The following is a 19673-nucleotide window of genomic DNA, read 5'->3' on the forward strand; positions in this document are numbered from 1 at the left end:
CCTGAGGGGCGGAGTTTATGGAGCTGTCCTGTATGGGATTGGAGGATCAGTTTAGTGGGTGGAGACTGAGGGTTGTGAGTGCAGAGTTAGTAGGCTGGTGACCCGGGTGAGCGGAGCTGTGGGGAGATGGCGGAGGCTGGCGGAGGAGCGGCGCGGAGGAAGAAGCCGGTGCAGAGGCTGCAGAGCGCGAACCACAGCCCCGGGGAACCGGAGCCCGAGCGAGGCCGGGGAGAGGCGGAGCACCGGTACTGACCCAGCCCCTCCCCCGCAGACCCCGGAAGCCCCGTGTCCCCCTCTCCTCCCGGGATCCCCCCGACTCCTCCCCCCGCGATCCCCCCCCCCCGCCTCCTCTCCCCGGGATCCCCCCCCCCCGACTCCTCTCCCCGGGATCCCCCCCCCCCCAGACTCCTCTCCCCGGGATCCCCCCCCCCCCGACTCCTCTCCCCGGGATCCCCCCCCCCCCGACACCTCTCCCCGGGATCCCCCCCCCGACTCCTCTCCCCGGGATCCCCCCCCCCCCCCGACTCCTCTCCCCGGGATCCCCCCCGACTCCTCTCCCCGGGATCCCCCCCCGACTCCTCTCCCCGGGATCCCCCCCTCCCGACTCCTCTCCCCGGGATCCCCCCCTCCCGACTCCTCTCCCCGGGATCCCCCCCTCCCGACTCCTCTCCCCGGGATCCCCCCCTCCCGACTCCTCTCCCCGGGATCCCCCCCTCCCGACTCCTCTCCTCGGGATCCCCCCCTCCCGACTCCTCTCCCCGTGATCTCCCTGACTCCTCTCCGGGATCCCCCCCCCCCAGACTCCTCTCTCCGGGATCCCCCCAGACTCCTCTCCCCGGGATCCCCCCAGACTCCTCTCCCCGGGATCCCACTCCTCGCGCCGAGAAACCACCAACTCCTCACCTCGGGATCCTCTCGCCCCGTGTCCCCCCCTCGTCTCTCCCCCGGTCGCAGTGTGTCCCCCCCCTCGTCTCTCCCCCGGTCGCAGTGTGTCCCCCCCTCGTCTCTCCCCCGGTTGCAGTGTGTCCCCCCCTCGTCTCTCCCCCGGTTGCAGTGTGTCCCCCCCCCCTCGTCTCTCCCCCGGTTGCAGTGTGCCCCCCCCCCCTCGTCTCTCCCCCGGTCGCAGTGTGTCCCCCCCCTCCTTTCTCCCCCGGTCACAGTGTCCCCCCTCCTTTCTCCCCCGGTCGCAGTGTGTCCCCCCCCTCGTTTCTCGCCCGGTCGCAGTGTTCACGTTTCACCCCCGGTCGCAGTGTGTCCCCCCCCCTCGTTTCTCGCCCGGTCGCAGTGTTCACGTTTCACCCCCGGTCGCAGTGTGTCCCCCCCTCTCGCTTCTTCCCCGGTCGCAGTGTGCCCTCCCCCCCTCGTCTCTCCCCCAGTTGCAGTGTGCCCCCCCTCGTTTCTCCCTCGGTCGCAGTGTGCCCCCCCTCGTCTCTCCCTCGGTCGCAGTATGTGTCCCCCGCTCGTTTCTCCCCTGGTCACAGTTTGCCCCCCCCTCGTGTCCCCCCTCGTTTCTCCCCTGGTCGCAGTGTGTCTCCCCCCCCCCCCTCGTTTCTCCCCTGGTCACAGTGTGCCCCCCCCTCATTTCTCCCCCGGTCGCAGTGTGCCCCCCCTCGTTTCTCCCCCTGGTCGCAGTGTCCCCCCCCTCGTTTCTCCCCCTGGTCACAGTGTCCCCCCCTCGTTTCTCCCCCTGGTCGCAGTGTCCCCCCCTCGTTTCTCCCCCTGGTCGCAGTGTCCCCCCCCTCGTTTCTCCCCCTGGTCGCAGTGTCCCCCCCTCGTTTCTCCCCCTGGTCGCAGTGTCCCCCCCTCGTTTCTCCCCCTGGTCGCAGTGTCCCCCCCTCGTTTTTCCCCCTGGTCGCAGTGTGTCCCCCCCTCGTTTCTCCCCCTGGTCGCAGTGTGTCCCCCCCTCGTTTCTCCCCCGGTCGCAGTGTGTCCCCCCCTCGTTTCTCCCCACCTCTTTTCTCCCCCCGGTCGCAGTATGTCCCCCCCTCTTTTCTCCCCCTGGTCGCAGTGTGTCCCCCCCTCGTTTCTCCCCCTGGTCGCAGTGTGTCCCCCCCTCGTTTCTCCCCCTGGTCGCAGTGTGTCCCCCCTCGTTTCTCCCCCTGGTCGCAGTGTGTCCCCCCCTCGTTTCTCCCCCTGGTCGCAGTGTGTCCCCCCCCTCGTTTCTCCCCCTGGTCGCAGTGTGTCCCCCCCTCGTTTCTCCCCCTGGTCGCAGTGTGTCCCCCCCCCTCGTTTCTCCCCCTGGTCGCAGTGTGTCCCCCCCCCTCGTTTCTCCCCCTGGTCGCAGTGTGTCCCCCCCTCGTTTCTCCCCCTGGTCGCAGTGTGTCCCCCCCGTTTCTCCCCCTGGTTGCAGTGTGCCCCCCCCTCTTTTCTCCCCCTGGTCGCAGTGTGTCCCCCCCCTCGTTTCTCCCCCTGGTCGCAGTGTGTCCCCCCCTCGTTTCTCCCCCGGTCGCAGTGAGTCCCCCCCTCGTTTCTCCCCCGGTCGCAGTGTGTGACCCCCCTCGTTTCTCCCCCGGTCGCAGTGTGTGACCCCCCTCGTTTCTCCCCCTGGTCGCAGTGTGTGACCCCCCTCGTTTCTCCCCCTGGTCGCAGTGTGTCCCCCCCTCTTTTCTCCCCCTGGTCGCAGTGTGTCCCCCCCTCTTTTCTCCCCCTGGTCGCAGTGTGTCCCCCCCTCTTTTCTCCCCCTGGTCGCAGTGTGTCCCCCCCTCGTTTCTCCCCCTGGTCGCAGTGTGTCCCCCCCTCGTTTCTCCCCCTGGTCGCAGTGTGTCCCCCCCTCGTTTCTCCCCCTGGTCGCAGTGTGTCCCCCCCCCCTCGTTTCTCCCCCTGGTCGCAGTGTGTCCCCCCCCCTCGTTTCTCCCCCTGGTCGCAGTGTGTCCCCCCCTCGTTTCTCCCCCTGGTCGCAGTGTGTCCCCCCCTTGTTTCTCCCCCCCTCGTTTCTCCCCCTGGTCGCAGTGTGTCCCCCCCTCGTTTCTCCCCCTGGTCGCAGTGTGTCCCCCCCTCGTTTCTCCCCCTGGTCGCAGTGTGTCCCCCCCTCTTTTCTCCCCCTGGTCGCAGTGTGTCCCCCCCTTGTTTCTCCCCCCCTCGTTTCTCCCCCTGGTCGCAGTGTGTCCCCCCCTCGTTTCTTCCCCTGGTCGCAGTGTGTCCCCCCCTCGTTTCTCCCCCTGGTCGCAGTGTGTCCCCCCCTCGTTTCTCCCCCTGGTCGCAGTGTGTCCCCCCCTCGTTTCTCCCCCTGGTCGCAGTGTGCCCCCCCTCGTTTCTCCCCCTGGTCGCAGTGTGTCCCCCCCTCGTTTCTCCCCCTGGTCGCAGTGTGTCCCCCCCCTCGTTTCTCCCCCGGTCGCAGTGAGTCCCCCCCTCGTTTCTCCCCCGGTCGCAGTGTGTGACCCCCCTCATTTCTCCCCCGGTCGCAGTGTGTGACCCCCCTCGTTTCTCCCCCGGTCGCAGTGTGTGACCCCCCTCGTTTCTCCCCCTGGTCGCAGTGTGTCCCCCCCTCTTTTCTCCCCCTGGTCGCAGTGTGTCCCCCCCTCGTTTCTCCCCCTGGTCGCAGTGTGTCCCCCCCTCTTTTCTCCCCCTGGTCGCAGTGTGTCCCCCCCTCTTTTCTCCCCCTGGTCGCAGTGTGTCCCCCCCTCTTTTCTCCCCCTGGTCGCAGTGTGTCCCCCCCTCGTTTCTCCCCCTGGTCGCAGTGTGTCCCCCCCTCGTTTCTCCCCCTGGTCGCAGTGTGTCCCCCCCCCCTCGTTTCTCCCCCTGGTCGCAGTGTGTCCCCCCCCCTCGTTTCTCCCCCTGGTCGCAGTGTGTCCCCCCCTCGTTTCTCCCCCTGGTCGCAGTGTGTCCCCCCCTTGTTTCTCCCCCCCTCGTTTCTCCCCCTGGTCGCAGTGTGTCCCCCCCTCGTTTCTTCCCCTGGTCGCAGTGTGTCCCCCCCTCGTTTCTCCCCCTGGTCGCAGTGTGTCCCCCCCTCTTTTCTCCCCCTGGTCGCAGTGTGTCCCCCCCTTGTTTCTCCCCCCCTCGTTTCTCCCCCTGGTCGCAGTGTGTCCCCCCCTCGTTTCTTCCCCTGGTCGCAGTGTGTCCCCCCCTCGTTTCTCCCCCTGGTCGCAGTGTGTCCCCCCCTCGTTTCTCCCCCTGGTCGCAGTGTGTCCCCCCCTCGTTTCTCCCCCTGGTCGCAGTGTGCCCCCCCTCTTTTCTCCCCCTGGTCGCAGTGTGTCCCCCCCTCGTTTCTCCCCCTGGTCGCAGTGTGTCCCCCCCCTCGTTTCTCCCCCGGTCGCAGTGAGTCCCCCCCTCGTTTCTCCCCCGGTCGCAGTGTGTGACCCCCCTCGTTTCTCCCCCGGTCGCAGTGTGTGACCCCCCTCGTTTCTCCCCCGGTCGCAGTGTGTGACCCCCCTCGTTTCTCCCCCTGGTCGCAGTGTGTCCCCCCCTCTTTTCTCCCCCTGGTCGCAGTGTGTCCCCCCCTCGTTTCTCCCCCTGGTCGCAGTGTGTCCCCCCCTCGTTTCTCCCCCTGGTCGCAGTGTGTCCCCCCCCCCTCGTTTCTCCCCCTGGTCGCAGTGTGTCCCCCCCCCCTCGTTTCTCCCCCTGGTCGCAGTGTGTCCCCCCCCTCGTTTCTCCCCCTGGTCGCAGTGTGCCCCCCCCTCTTTTCTCCCCCTGGTCGCAGTGTGTCCCCCCCTCGTTTCTCCCCCTGGTCGCAGTGTGTCCCCCCCTCGTTTCTTCCCCTGGTCGCAGTGTGTCCCCCCCTCTTTTCTCCCCCTGGTCGCAGTGTGTCCCCCCCTCGTTTCTCCCCCTGGTCGCAGTGTGTCCCCCCCTCGTTTCTCCCCCTGGTCGCAGTGTGTCCCCCCCTCGTTTCTTCCCCTGGTCGCAGTGAGTCCCCCCCTCGTTTCTCCCCCGGTCGCAGTGTGTGACCCCCCTCGTTTCTCCCCCGGTCGCAGTGTGTGACCCCCCTCGTTTCTCCCCCGGTCGCAGTGTGTGACCCCCCTCGTTTCTCCCCCTGGTCGCAGTGTGTCCCCCCCTCTTTTCTCCCCCTGGTCGCAGTGTGTCCCCCCCTCGTTTCTCCCCCTGGTCGCAGTGTGTCCCCCCCTCGTTTCTCCCCCTGGTCGCAGTGTGTCCCCCCCCCCTCGTTTCTCCCCCTGGTCGCAGTGTGTCCCCCCCCCCTCGTTTCTCCCCCTGGTCGCAGTGTGTCCCCCCCTCGTTTCTCCCCCTGGTCGCAGTGTGTCCCCCCCTCGTTTCTTCCCCTGGTCGCAGTGTGTCCCCCCCTCTTTTCTCCCCCTGGTCGCAGTATGTGACTCCCGTCCTCCTTTGTCTTTCCAGATGTCACAAGCTCCAGGAGTCTCTTCTCAGCTCTGCCAGTGGCTACAACAATTACCGGGGGGTCCTGAACTGGTGCGTCGTCATGCTGGTGAGTGTGGACCCCGGGACAGAGAAGGCAGGGGAAGGATCTCTGTGCCATCGCTGGAGGTGGCCGGGGGGAGATCTCTGTGCCATCGCTGGAGGTGGCCGGGGGGGTCTCTGTGCCATCACTGGAGGTGGCCGGGGGGGTCTCTGTGCCATCACTGGAGGTGGCCGGGGGGAGATCTCTGTGCCATCACTGGAGGTGGCCGGGGGGGGGTCTCTGTGCCATCGCTGGAGGTGGCCGGGGGGAGATCTCTGTGCCATCACTGGAGGTGGCCGGGGGGAGATCTCTGTGCCATCACTGGAGGTGGCCGGGGGGGGTCTCTGTGCCATCGCTGGAGGTGGCCGGGGGGTCTCTGTGCCATCACTGGAGGTGGCCGGGGGGGTGATCTCTGTGCCATCACTGGAGGTGGCCGGGGGGGGTCTCTGTGCCATCGCTGGAGGTGGCCGGGGGGGTCTCTGTGCCATCGCTGGAGGTGGCCGGGGGGATCTCTGTGCCATCGCTGGAGGTGGCCGGGGGGGATCTCTGTGCCATCGCTGGAGGTGGCCGGGGGGGGTCTCTGTGCCATCGCTGGAGGTGGCCGGGGGGGGTCTCTGTGTCATCGCTGGAGGTGGCCGGGGGGGTCTCTGTGTCATCGCTGGAGGTGGCCGGGGGGATCTCTGTGCCATCGCTGGAGGTGACCGGGGGGGGGGGTCTCTGTGCCATCACTGGAGGTGACCGGGGGGGGGGGTCTCTGTGCCATCGCTGGAGGTGGCCGGGGGGATCTCTGTGCCATCGCTGGAGGTGGCCGGGGGGGGGGGTCTCTGTGTCATCGCTGGAGGTGGCCGGGGGGATCTCTGTGCCATCGCTGGAGGTGGCCGGGGGGATCTCTGTGCCATCGCTGGAGGTGGCCGGGGGGGGATCTCTGTGCCATCGCTGGAGGTGGCCGGGGGGGGTCTCTGTGCCATCGCTGGAAGTGGCCGGGGGGGTCTCTGTGTCATCGCTGGAGGTGGCCGGGGGGATCTCTGTGCCATCGCTGGAGGTGACCGGGGGGGGAGATCTCTGTGCCATCGCTGTAGTGGGGGTGAGTGGGTTTCTGGGGGCTTTTGCAGTGATTACATAGGGCGGCCGTGTCCTTCCCTCGTGGTGAATGCAGGTGGAGATGTGACGTGCGGAGGATAACCCTGACCTGGCTGATAGCGCGGGAGCGGCTCTGCTATCTGCGGTCAGAGTCCTCTCTTATCAGCCCCATCATGTTATCGCCTGAGGCAGAGGAGGCGCAGGTTGCAGGAGAGGGATGCCGAGGGCACAGAATGGGGGAGCACGTGCCACAAGCATTGGTCCTACTGCGGGGTCTCGGGACCTCCCGCCTTCCTCCCCGGCCGGGACCTCCCGCCTTCCTCCCCGGCCCGGGCCTCCCGCCTTCCTCCCCGGCCCGAGCCTCCCGCCTTCCTCCCCGGCCGGGACCTCCCGCCTTCCTCCCCGGCCGGGACCTCCCGCCTTCCTCCCCGGCCCGGGCCTCCCGCCTTCCTCCCCGGCCCGGGCCTCCCGCCTTCCTCCCCGGCCCGGACCTCCCGCCTTCCTCCCCGGCCCGGGCCTCCCGCCTTCCTCCCCGGCCCGGGCCTCCCGCCTTCCTCCCCGGCCCGGGCCTCCCGCCTTCCTCCCCGGCCCGGGCCTCCCGCCTTCCTCCCCGGCCCGGGCCTCCCGCCTTCCTCCCCGGCCCGGGCCTCCCGCCTTCCTCCCCGGCCCGGGCCTCCCGCCTTCCTCCCCGGCCCGGGCCTCCCGCCTTCCTCCCCGGCCCGGGCCTCCCGCCTTCCTCCCCGGGCCGGGCCTCCCGCCTTCCTCCCCGGGCCGGGCCTCCCGCCTTCCTCCCCGGGCCGGGCCTCCCGCCTTCCTCCCCGGGCCGGGCCTCCCGCCTTCCTCCCCGGCCCGGGCCTCCCGCCTTCCTCCCCGGCCCGGGCCTCCCGCCTTCCTCCCCGGCCCGGGCCTCCCGCCTTCCTCCCCGGCCCGGGCCTCCCGCCTTCCTCCCCGGCCCGGGCCTCCCGCCTTCCTCCCCGGCCCGGGCCTCCCGCCTTCCTCCCCGGCCCGGGCCTCCCGCCTTCCTCCCCGGCCCGGGCCTCCCGCCTTCCTCCCCGGCCCGGGCCTCCCGCCTTCCTCCCCGGCCCGGGCCTCCCGCCTTCCTCCCCGGCCCGGGCCTCCCGCCTTCCTCCCCGGGCCGGGCCTCCCGCCTTCCTCCCCGGCCCGGGCCTCCCGCCTTCCTCCCCGGCCCGGGCCTCCCGCCTTCCTCCCCGGCCCGGGCCTCCCGCCTTCCTCCCCGGCCCGGGCCTCCCGCCTTCCTCCCCGGCCCGGGCCTCCCGCCTTCCTCCCCGGCCCGGGCCTCCCGCCTTCCTCCCCGGCCCGGGCCTCCCGCCTTCCTCCCCGGCCCGGGCCTCCCGCCTTCCTCCCCGGCCCGGGCCTCCCGCCTTCCTCCCCGGCCCGGGCCTCCCGCCTTCCTCCCCGGCCCGGGCCTCCCGCCTTCCTCCCCGGCCCGGGCCTCCCGCCTTCCTCCCCGGCCCGGGCCTCCCGCCTTCCTCCCCGGCCCGGGCCTCCCGCCTTCCTCCCCGGCCCGGGCCTCCCGCCTTCCTCCCCGGCCCGGGCCTCCCGCCTTCCTCCCCGGCCCGGGCCTCCCGCCTTCCTCCCCGGCCGGGACCTCCCTATGGTGGTCGGTGGCCGCTACACGTTGGAGCCTCCCGTTCTGAGTCTGCAGCTCCTGTGCGGAGTTATGCATGTGTAGACGAGTCACCTTGCCGTTCATATGGTCATGTGACCTCTGGAAGGGGGGTGGGGGGAGGAGGGTTTTTGGCAGCGGCTACGTTTCCAGTCATGTGACTTGTGCCCACCAGTCAGGATCTGTCCTTGTGTTTCAGGTATTGGGGAACGCGCGCCTCTTCCTGGAGAACATCATTAAGTAAGTGCCCCCCCCCGCAGCCATCCTGTCTGTGCTCCGCCCTGTGCAGGTCACATGACCGGCGGAGCCGTAGACGGGGGGCTATTGACCACAGCTGCCCTTTCCCCTCAGGTATGGCATACTGGTGGACCCCATCCAGGTGGTCTCGCTCTTCCTCAAGGACCCCTACAGCTGGCCTGCACTCATGCTGGTGGTTGGTGAGCCGTCTGATCGGGGGAACGTCAGCTGACACCCCCCACACACTCTGCCTGGTGGTCCCCCATTCCCCCTGTCTGGTGTTCCTGATTGTGCCAGTCTGGTGGTCTCCCCCCCTTCTGACGTTTCCCCCCTCCTTGTCTGGTGGTCTCCCCTCGGCTCACATTCCCCCCTCGTCTGGCGGTCTTCCTCCCCCCTTGTGTGGTGGTCTTCCTCCCCCTTCTCTTGTGATCCTCTCGCCCTGGTGGTCTCCTCCTTCTTCTCACGTTACCCCACCTTCTGCAGTTTCCTCCCCCTCCCGTCTGATGCGGCTTCTTCTCTCTTGCAGCGTCCAACCTCTTCATATTGGGGTCCCTGCACTTGGAGCGGCGTCTGGCATCGGTAAGTGGAGCGGCGCTCATCCTTACATTCCCACAGTTAAAGGGCCGGCGCAACATAATGTGGTGTCCTGCTCCAGGAGGCGGGGGAGGGGCCGACTACCTACTCCCAGGGGTGGAGTGATGGGGAGGGGCTAACGGGGAGGGATGTGGGCGGGGCTGACTGCCTGGTGGGAAGGGCTAACGGGGAGGGATGTGGGCGGGGCTGACTGCCTGGTGGGAAGGGCTGACAGGGGGAGGGATGTGGGCGGGGCTGACTGCCTGGTGGGAAGGGCTGACAGGGGGAGGGATGTGGGCGGGGCTGACTGCCTGGTGGGAAGGGCTGACTCTGGGGTGGGATGTGGGCGGGGCTGACTGCCTGGTGGGAAGGGCTGACAGGGGGAGGGATGTGGGCGGGGCTGACTGCCTGGTGGGAAGGGCTGACACTGGGGGGATGTGGCCGGGGCTGACTGCCTGGTGGGAAGGGCTGACAGGGGGAGGGATGTGGGCGGGGCTGACTGCCTGGTGGGAAGGGCTGACAGGGGGAGGGATGTGGGCGGGGCTGACTGCCTGGTGGGAAGGGCTGACACTGGGGGGATGTGGGCGGGGCTGACTGCCTGGTGGGAAGGGCTGACAGGGGGAGGGATGTGGGCGGGGCTGACTGCCTGGTGGGAAGGGCTGACACTGGGGGGATGTGGCCGGGGCTGACTGCCTGGTGGGAAGGGCTGACAGGGGGAGGGATGTGGGCGGGGCTGACTGCCTGGTGGGAAGGGCTGACAGGGGGAGGGATGTGGGCGGGGCTGACTGCCTGGTGGGAAGGGCTGACACTGGGGGGATGTGGCCGGGGCTGACTGCCTGGTGGGAAGGGCTGACAGGGGGAGGGATGTGGGCGGGGCTGACTGCCTGGTGGGAAGGGCTGACTCTGGGGTGGGATGTGGGCGGGGCTGACTGCCTGGTGGGAAGGGCTGACAGGGGGAGGGATGTGGGCGGGGCTGACTGCCTGGTGGGAAGGGCTGACACTGGGGGGATGTGGCCGGGGCTGACTGCCTGGTGGGAAGGGCTGACAGGGGGAGGGATGTGGGCGGGGCTGACTGCCTGGTGGGAAGGGCTGACAGGGGGAGGGATGTGGGCGGGGCTGACTGCCTGGTGGGAAGGGCTGACACTGGGGGGATGTGGGCGGGGCTGACTGCCTGGTGGGAAGGGCTGACAGGGGGAGGGATGTGGGCGGGGCTGACTGCCTGGTGGGAAGGGCTGACTCTGGGGTGGGATGTGGGCGGGGCTGACTGCCTGGTGGGAAGGGCTGACAGGGGGAGGGATGTGGGCGGGGCTGACTGCCTGGTGGGAAGGGCTGACACTGGGGGGATGTGGCCGGGGCTGACTGCCTGGTGGGAAGGGCTGACAGGGGGAGGGATGTGGGCGGGGCTGACTGCCTGGTGGGAAGGGCTGACAGGGGGAGGGATGTGGGCGGGGCTGACTGCCTGGTGGGAAGGGCTGACAGGGGGAGGGATGTGGGCGGGGCTGACTGCCTGGTGGGAAGGGTTGACAGGGGGAGGGATGTGGGCGGGGCTGACTGCCTGGTGGGAAGGGCTGACAGGGGGAGGGATGTGGGCGGGGCTGACTGCCTGGTGGGAAGGGCTGACAGGGGGAGGGATGTGGGCGGGGCTGACTGCCTGGTGGGAAGGGCTGACAGGGGGAGGGATGTAGGCGGGGCTGACTGCCTGGTGGGAAGGGCTGACAGGGGGAGGGATGTGGGCGGGGCTGACTGCCTGGTGGGAAGGGCTGACAGGGGGAGGGATGTGGGCGGGGCTGACTGCCTGGTGGGAAGGGCTGACACTGGGGGGATGTGGCCGGGGCTGACTGCCTGGTGGGAAGGGCTGACTCTGGGGTGAGATGTGGGCGGGGCTGACTGCCTGGTGGGAAGGGCTGACAGGGGGAGGGATGTGGGCGGGGCTGACTGCCTGGTGGGAAGGGCTGACACTGGGGGGATGTGGGCGGGGCTGACTGCCTGGTGGGAAGGGCTGACACTGGGGGGATGTGGGCGGGGCTGATTGCCTGGTGGGAAGGGCTGACACTGGGGGGATGTGGGCGGGGCTGATTGCCTGGTGGGAAGGGCTGACACTGGGGGGATGTGGGCGGGGCTGACTGCCTGGTGGGATGGGCTGACTGGGGGAGGGATGTTGGTGGGGCTGACTGGCGGGAGATGTGGGCGGGGCTGCCTGGTGGGAAGGGCTGACTGGGGGAGGGACGTGGGCGGGGCTGACTGCCTGGTGGGAAGGGCTGGCTGGGGGAGGGGATGTAGGCGGGGCTGACTGAGGGAGGGATGTGGGTGGGACTGCCTGGTGGGAAGGGCTGACTGGGGGAGGGATGTGGGTGGGGCTGACTGGGGGAGGGATGTGGGTGGGGCTGACTGAGGGAGGGATGTGGGTGGGACTGCCTGGTGGGAAGGGCTGACTGGGGGAGGGATGTGGGTGGTGCTGACTCGGTGAGGGAATGTGGGCGGGGCTGACTCTGGGGGAGGGATGTGGGTGGTGCTGACTCTGGGGGAGGGATGTGGGCGGGGCTGACTCTGGGGGAGGGATGTGGGCGGGGCTGACTCTGGGGGAGGGATGTGGGCGGGGATGACTGCCTGGTGGAGAGAGATGTGGGTGGGGCTGACTGGCGGGGGGATGTGGGCGGGGCTGACTGGGGGAGGGATGTGGGCGGGGCTGACTGGGGGAGGGATGTGGGCGGGGCTGCCTGGTGGGAAGAGCTGACTCTGGGGAGGGATGTGGGTGCGGCTTACTGGCAGGATGTGGGCGGGGCTGCCTCCTGACCCGGGGTAACATGTGCCTCTCTCGTGTGCCCTGCAGGGAGCTTTCCCGGAACGTGTGGGGCTGGTACTGTACACCGTCCTCCTCTCTGCCATCCTGTGCATCCCGGTGCTGGTGGTCTTTATGGTGCTGTCCATAACTCCAGGTAATAAGACCCCTGTCGGGGGGTGTGCGGAGGAGACTGGTTTGGGATTAGTCGTAATGTGGGGGGGCTGGTCGGGAGCGCAGGATCTTGCTATGGAGGGGAGATGAGTCTATTCGGGGGCCTTGTTATCTTTCAATTTGTCCTCTCTTTGCAGTGGGCGCCGTTTTTGCCCTCATGGTTTACACCATCCTGTTTCTGAAGCTGTATTCCTATAAAGATGTAAACCGCTGGAACCGGGAGCGGAGACGGGCTCAGGTCCGAGCGCTCAGCCGCACACAGTCTGGTGAGATGGCTCTCGTACCTCCGCTACAGCCTTCCTGGGGTCCGGCATGTGTCGGGTCTATACGGGCCCCGTGGGACCCCCACGGCTCGGCATGTGTCTGGTCTGCATGAGGCTCCTGCACAGGCCTTATCTGTGCACTGTAACTCCCATCCATTTTGTCTCTCAGCTCCTCTGATGAGAAAAGTGAACGGAGATGTCGGGAAGCCGGAGGTGACGTATCCAGGCAATCTGACGCTCCGAGGTGGGTGCCAGATGTCGCTCCACCTGTAGGGTCTGTGACACCCCCGTCCTGACCGCGTCTCTTCACCCCTCAGATATCTATTACTTCACACTCGCACCAACTCTCTGCTACGAGCTGAACTTCCCACGTTCCCCGAGGATTCGCAAAAGATTCCTTCTCCGACGACTGCTGGAGATGGTGAGAAGGGGATGATGACAAGAGGAAGCGAGCGGCCACCCACCGTCACTGTGCCCCACCCTCGTGAGACATACCTATCACTTCTCCACCCTGAAAAGCATGAGACTTACTGCACCTTCCCCATCGCACCTCCTACCACCCTCTGTGCACCTGCCCTATCACACCTGCCTACTGCCCCATCACACCTACCGACTGCCCCAGGTGCATCTTCCCCATCGCACCTCCTACCACCCTCTGCACCTGCCCTATCACACCTGCCTACTGCCCTATCACACCTGCCTACTGCCCCAGGTGCACCTTCCCCATCGCACCTCCTACCACCCTCTGCACCTGCCCTATCACACCTGCCTACTGCCCCAGGTGCACCTTCCCCATCGCACCTCCTACCACCCTCTGCACCTGCCATATCACACCTGCCTACTGCCCCCTCGCACCTGCCTGCTGCCCCAGGTGCACCTTCCCCATCGCACCTCCTACCACCCTCTGTGCACCTGCCCTATCACACCTGCCTACTGCCCCCTCGCACCTACCTACTGCCCCAGGTGCACCTTCCCCATCGCACCTCCTACCACCCTCGGAGCACCTGCCATATCACACCTGCCTACTGCCCCATCACACCTACCTACTGCCCCAGGTGCACCTTCCCCATCGCACCTCCTACCACCCTCTGTGCACCTGCCCTATCACACCTGCCTACTGCCCCATCACACCTACCGACTGCCCCAGGTGCATCTTTCCCATCGCACCTCCTACCACCCTCTGCACCTGCCCTATCACACCTGCCTACTGCCCCATTGCACCTGCCTGCTGCCCCAGGTGCACCTTCCCCATCGCACCTCCTACCACCCTCTGTGCACCTGCCCTATCACACCTGCCTACTGCCCCATTGCACCTGCCTGCTGCCCCAGGTGCACCTTCCCCATCGCACCTCCTACCACCCTCTGTGCACCTGCCCTATCACACCTGCCTACTGCCCCATCACACCTACCGACTGCCCCAGGTGCACCTTCCCCATCGCACCTGCCATATCACACCTGCCTACTGCCCCCTCGCACCTGCCTGCTGCCCCAGGTGCATCTTCCCCATCGCACCTCCTACCACCCTCTGTGCACCTGCCCTATCACACCTGCCTACTGCCCCATCACACCTACCTACTGCCCCAGGTGCACCTTCCCCATCGCACCTCCTACCACCCTCTGTGCACCTGCCATATCACACCTGCCTACTGCCCCATCGCACCTGCCTGCTGCCCCAGGTGCACCTTCCCCATCGCACCTCCTACCACCCTCTGTGCACCTGCCATATCACACCTGCCTACTGCCCCATCACACCTACCTACTGCCCCAGGTGCACCTTCCCCATCGCACCTCCTACCACCCTCTGTGCACCTGCCATATCACACCTGCCTACTGCCCCATCGCACCTGCCTGCTGCCCCAGGTGCACCTTCCCCATCGCACCTCCTACCACCCTCTGTGCACCTGCCATATCACACCTGCCTACTGCCCCATCACACCTACCTACTGCCCCAGGTGCACCTTCCCCATCGCACCTCCTACCACCCTCTGTGCACCTGCCATATCACACCTGCCTGCTGCCCCAGGTGCATCTTCCCCATCGCACCTCCTACCACCCTCTGTGCACCTGCCATATCACACCTGCCTACTGCCCCATCACACCTACTGACTGCCCCAGGTGCATCTTCCCCATCGCACCTCCTACCACCCTCTGCACCTGCCATATCACACCTGCCTACTGCCCCATCGCACCTGCCTGCTGCCCCAGGTGCACCTTCCCCATCGCACCTCCTACCACCCTCTGCACCTGCCATATCACACCTGCCTACTGCCCCATCACACCTACTGACTGCCCCAGGTGCATCTTCCCCATCGCACCTCCTACCACCCTCTGCACCTGCCATATCACACCTGCCTACTGCCCCATCACACCTACTGACTGCCCCAGGTGCATCTTCCCCATCGCACCTCCTACCACCCTCTGCACCTGCCATATCACACCTGCCTACTGCCCCATCACACCTGCCTGCTGCCCCAGGTGCACCTTCCCCATCGCACCTCCTACCACCCTCTGCACCTGCCCTATCACACCTGCCTACTGCCCCATTGCACCTGCTTTATTGCCCTTGCCTACCGCCCTCGCTCCTGACCTTCATTTTGCTACTCTTTCTGACTTTTATTTCCCTCACGTCCAGCTATTCATCATGCAGCTCCTGGTTGGACTGATCCAGCAGGTGAGTTTATGAACCCATCACCTCTCATTTCGTACAGTGGCTGATGTTGAAGGTGTCTTTCCTGGCAGTCGAGTGGTTAGAGAAGGTGAAGGGTTTCGGACGATTTGGGGGTGATTAGATAAGATGGAGGGGTTGGCTCTGGCTGATGAGAAGGTGGAGGGGTTGCCCCTGGTGTTCAGCCAGTGGGGGGCTGTTGCATAAGGTGGAGGGGGTCGGTCCTGGCTGTTCCTGACGTTTGGTCGGTTAGAGAAGGTGGAGGGGTCGGTCCCGACTTTCGGCCAGTTGGGGGTCGAGTAGACAAGGCAGGGGTCTTAGTCCTGGCAGTCAGCCAGTTGGGGGTCTCCTAATAAAGGCTGGTCCTGGCAGTTGGGGGTAATTAGAGAAGGTGGAGGGGTTGGTCCCGACGATCGGTTGGTTACATAAGATTGATGGGTTGGTTCTAAAGTTGGCCGGTTGGAAGGTCGTTAGATAATATGGAGCGGTTGGTTCTGACGTTCGACCAGTTAGGGAGGGTTGGTTAGAGAAGGTAAAGGGGTCAGTTGTGGCGGTCAGCCAGTTTGGGTCTTATAATAGAGAAGGTGGGGGTTAGTCCTGGCTGTTGGGGGTAATTAGAGAAGGTGGAGGAGTCAGTCCCGACGTTCGGCCAGTTGGGGGTGAGTTACACAAGGCGGGGGTGTCGGTCCTGGCAGTCAGCCAGTTGGGGGTCTCATAATAAAGGCTGGTCCTGGCTGTTGGGGCTAATTCGTGAAGGTGGAGGGGCCGGTCCTAGCCGTCGGCCTGTTGGGGGCTATGGCGGCAATGTAGCAGAGCCGTGTTGTACAGACAGTGCCGGAGTTTACACGGTGTGTGATTGTCTTGTGTTGTCTTTTAGTGGATGGTTCCTGCAATTCAGAACTCCATGAAACCGTTCCGGGTGAGTTTTGCATTTCTTGCTCCATCATTATCGAGGTGTCCTTACCTCTCCCTTGTGACGTCTATTTCACCCCACTTACATGAACGTCAATCCTGATCCTGTTCTTTTAGTGTCCTAACCACAGGAGCTGACACTCTGTAGGGATTAGTAGCTGTAGACAGCAGGAGATGGGTTATGTCCTTGGCCACTCAGGTCTCCTCTGTGCCTCACTTCTTGCTCATGGTCTTCTCTCCTCTAGGATATGGATTACTCGAGGGTCGTTGAGCGGCTTCTGAAGTTGGCGGTGAGTGTGGTCTTCCCCCGCCCTCTCTGCCCCCGAGGTTGTATGTGTATTCTTGTGGCCCACTGATAGTTGCTCTGTGCAGGTCCCCAATCACCTGATCTGGCTGATCTTCTTCTACTGGTTCTTCCATTCTTCCATGAACTTTGTGGCTGAGTTGATGCGTTTTGGGGATCGTGAGTTTTACAGGGACTGGTGGTGAGTGATAATGGACGAAAGTCAACCATAGTCCTTCAGACGACTTCTGGGCTCATCGAATAATGGTGTCTGGGGTGGCTCAATGGTCAGGAGCCAAAATCCATAACGATCTACTAATCTGATTCTCCAGGAACTCTGAAACGGTGACCTACTTCTGGCAGAACTGGAACATCCCCGTCCACAAATGGTGCTCCAGGTAGTACGAGGAGGAGTAAGGGTGAAGATGGCTGGGGCGCTGTCCTATAAAGTGGGGCGAGGAGGGAGCGGTGTGTTGCAGTGAGGTCAGGTGATGCAAGTAGGGAGTGTGCGTGCTGTCGGGATGGGCGATACCATGCGCGAGTGAGTAGGTAGCCATTGAGTCGGGCGGTGCAAGGAGAGAGTGTGTGGAGCGCTCTCGGGTCAGGCACATGAAGAGAACAAGGATAAGTGGTGTGGTCAGTAGATGGATGGCGGAGGATCTCTGGAGCAATGAGGACATGGTCAGCAGTCAGGGCAGTGAAGGAGATGAATGAGTGGGGCAGAGGTTCAGTGGATAGAATTGATGGTGTCTTATAATAAAGTTCTTGGACTGTTTTGTTTCTTTCAGACACTTTTACAAGCCAATGATGAGACGTGGTGTCCCCAGATGGGCCGCACAGATGGCTGTTTTCTTCGCTTCAGCTTTTTTCCATGAGGTTAGAACATAATATTATGATCCAATGTATTAGAAAGGCCGGGCATTGTCCAAGCCTGCATATGGGTGGAGGATAACGTTTCTAGACAGGGTGGTGGCTCGTCGGAAAGTGTCTTTGTTACAGGTTTGTGGCCCGATAGGTGGAGTCTGGGTTGAGGACAAACTTTTCATCAGGTGCTGGCTTCATGAGGTGTCTGGGCGCTGTTTCTAGCTCCGGGCGGTGGCCCCATCGGTGGTGTCTGGGTGCTGTTTTTGTCTCTGGACACTGGCCGGATGGGTGGTGTCTGGGTGCTGGGCTCCGGCCGGTAGCCCCATGGGTGGTGAGCAGTGGTGCTGGGCAGTGACTGATCTCTGGCTGCCAGCCTGACTGGTGGTGTCTGGGTGCTGGGCAGCGGCCCAGTCGGTGGTGTCTGGGTGCTGGGCAGCGGCCCAGTCGGTGGTGTCTGAGTGCTGGGCAGCGGCCCAGTCGCTGGTGTCTGGGTGCTGGGCAGCGGCCCAGTCGCTGGTGTCTGGGTGCTGGGCAGCGGCCCAGTCGCTGGTGTCTGGGTGCTGGGCAGCGGCCCAGTCGCTGGTGTCTGGGTGCTGGGCAGCGGCCCAGTCGCTGGTGTCTGGGTGCAGGGCAGCGGCCCAGTCGGTGGTGTCTGGGTGCCGGGCAGCGGCCCAGTCGGTGGTGTCTGGGTGCCGGGCAGCGGCCCAGTCGGTGGTGTCTGGGTGCCGGGCAGCGGCCCAGTCGGTGGTGTCTGGGTGCCGGGCAGCGGCCCAGTCGGTGGTGTCTGGGTGCCGGGCAGCGGCCCAGTCGGTGGTGTCTGGGTGCCGGGCAGCGGCCCAGTCGGTGGTGTCTGGGGGCTGGGCAGCGGCCCAGTCGGTGGTGTCTGGGCGCTGGGCAGCGGCCCAGTCGCTGGTGTCTGGGCGCTGGGCAGCGGCCCAGTCGCTGGTGTCTGGGCGCTGGGCAGCGGCCCAGTCGCTGGTGTCTGGGTGCTGGGCAGCGGCCCAGTCGCTGGTGTCTGGGTGCTGGGCAGCGGCCCAGTCGCTGGTGTCTGGGTGCTGGGCAGCGGCCCAGTCGCTGGTGTCTGGGTGCTGGGCAGCGGCCCAGTCGGTGGTGTCTGGGTGCTGGGCTCCGGCCGGTAGCCCCATGGGTGGTGAGCAGTGGTGCTGGGCAGTGACTGATCTCTGGCTGCCAGCCTGACTGGTGGTGTCTGGGTGCTGGGCAGTGGCCCAGTCGGTGGTGTCTGGGTGCCGGGCAGGGGCCCAGTCGGTGGTGTCTGGGTGCCGGGCAGCGGCCCAGTCGCTGGTGTCTGGGTGCCGGGCAGCGGCCCAGTCGCTGGTGTCTGGGTGCCGGGCAGCGGCCCAGTCGGTGGTGTCTGGGTGCCGGGCAGTGGCCCAGTTGGTGGTGTCTGGGTGCTGGGCAGGGGCCCAGTCGGTGGTGTCTGGGTGCCGGGCAGCGGCCCAGTCGGTGGTGTCTGGGTGCCGGGCAGCGGCCCAGTCGGTGGTGTCTGGGTGCCGGGCAGCGGCCCAGTCGCTGGTGTCTGGGTGCCGGGCAGCGGCCCAGTCGGTGGTGTCTGGGTGCTGGGCAAGTGCTTGTGCTCAGACCGGCAGCCTGATGGGTTGGGTCTAGGTGCTTATTCTGGCTCCGGTGGCAGGAGCCCGTGCTGTGGTATATGGCATCACGGTCCTTCTCGCTGACCTGATTTGGATCTCCTTTCTCCTCTCAGTACCTGGTCAGCGTTCCTCTGAAGATGTTCCGTCTGTGGGCGTTCATGGGGATGATGTCACAGGTTTGTACGCGTTGTCTTGTCCTGTTCTCCGCTGTCCTCTCTAGCTCTGAGCTTGCTTTCTTTTCTGCAGATCCCTTTGGCCTGGTTTGTAGGTCGGTTTCTACGAGGGAATTATGGCAACGCAGCAGTGTGGATTTCGCTGATCATAGGGCAGCCTATAGCGGTTCTCATGTATGTACATGACTACTACATTTTAAACTATGGGATTGGCGCATAAGAGTCATGGAGACGAAGGAGCCATGGACTGGAGCTCCCGATGTCTTTCCTGAAGTCGGCGTCTTCACTCGGAATCTGTACTATGAAGATCAAGGATCTGCGGGGAATTGATGAAAAGATGCCCCCTTGTCCCACAATGCACCACTCCTAGTCCCTCCGTCCCAGCTGCTTTCAGCATACATTTTGCTGCTTATTCTAGAAAATCCGTCCACTACCTCTACAGTCTTCTGTCCTTTGATCTTTCCCATCTGAGGGATTTTGCACTCATGTTTTGACGCTGTAAGGTACAATCCAGCACTCGCGGTGTCCGGGGAGATGTATGCTGTCTCTGCATCACCTCTGCTGCATCCAGCAGGTGACTGCCATCTGCCTATGATCACTCGTGCCTACCGGTCATGAAGCAGGGTACCTACGGGAGGTGACCCTCTATGGATGTCTCCGCAGGTTCCTGACCAGGTGGGTGGAACAGAGGTGACATTGGTGCTGAGGCCGAATATTAATTGTGTGTCTTGTCTGTGGTGTTTGGCTGAGCCTCTTCTGGTCTCGGGAGAAGCTTTGGCTTCACGAGATTTTAGTGAATCAAGTTTTGCAAATGGAGAAATTAAAGATGTTTAGTTTCAGCCTCGAGCAACATTCATTTATCCATTGTCCATCTCCTCTACAAATTGCGGGAATTCTGAGCTCGGGCCATAGCTAGTTGCCCCTGGGCTTAGATTGCCACTTGGTTCAATGAGTGATGTTTTTTATACACACACTAAAACGCGCGATGACAGAAAATAATCTCCTGACCCTGTACAGTCTGCGTCAAACGCTGGTGGTCCGTCCTCCAACCTCCACCCAGGAGCGATTGTACGTTCTGCTCTTTGG

General features: G+C 65.1%; 1 protein-coding gene across 2 annotated transcripts; it reads left to right on the plus strand.

The window, feature by feature from the left end:
- The first annotated feature begins 55 nt into the window (after nucleotides 1–55).
- Nucleotides 56–19426, plus strand: DGAT1 (diacylglycerol O-acyltransferase 1). Of its 2 annotated transcripts, XM_069732134.1 has the most exons (17): nucleotides 56–245; nucleotides 5287–5374; nucleotides 8254–8294; nucleotides 8406–8491; nucleotides 8818–8870; nucleotides 11695–11800; nucleotides 11955–12083; nucleotides 12250–12324; nucleotides 12398–12501; nucleotides 14713–14751; nucleotides 15623–15664; nucleotides 15903–15947; nucleotides 16030–16142; nucleotides 16273–16338; nucleotides 16729–16816; nucleotides 18528–18590; nucleotides 18661–19426. In XM_069732134.1, exons 1-17 carry the CDS (start codon nucleotides 127–129, stop codon nucleotides 18805–18807), a joined length of 1404 nt encoding a protein of 467 aa, XP_069588235.1. In that variant the 5' UTR covers nucleotides 56–126; the 3' UTR covers nucleotides 18808–19426. The 2 variants fall into 2 exon arrangements, with proteins under 2 accessions (XP_069588235.1, XP_069588236.1); XM_069732135.1 differs by lacking the exon at nucleotides 18528–18590 and having other exon boundaries at nucleotides 18661–18949.
- Nucleotides 19427–19673: the final 247 nt, after the last annotated feature.

This window comes from Ranitomeya imitator, chromosome 6 (assembly GCF_032444005.1).
Source record: "Ranitomeya imitator isolate aRanImi1 chromosome 6, aRanImi1.pri, whole genome shotgun sequence".
NCBI lineage: Eukaryota > Metazoa > Chordata > Amphibia > Anura > Dendrobatidae > Ranitomeya > Ranitomeya imitator.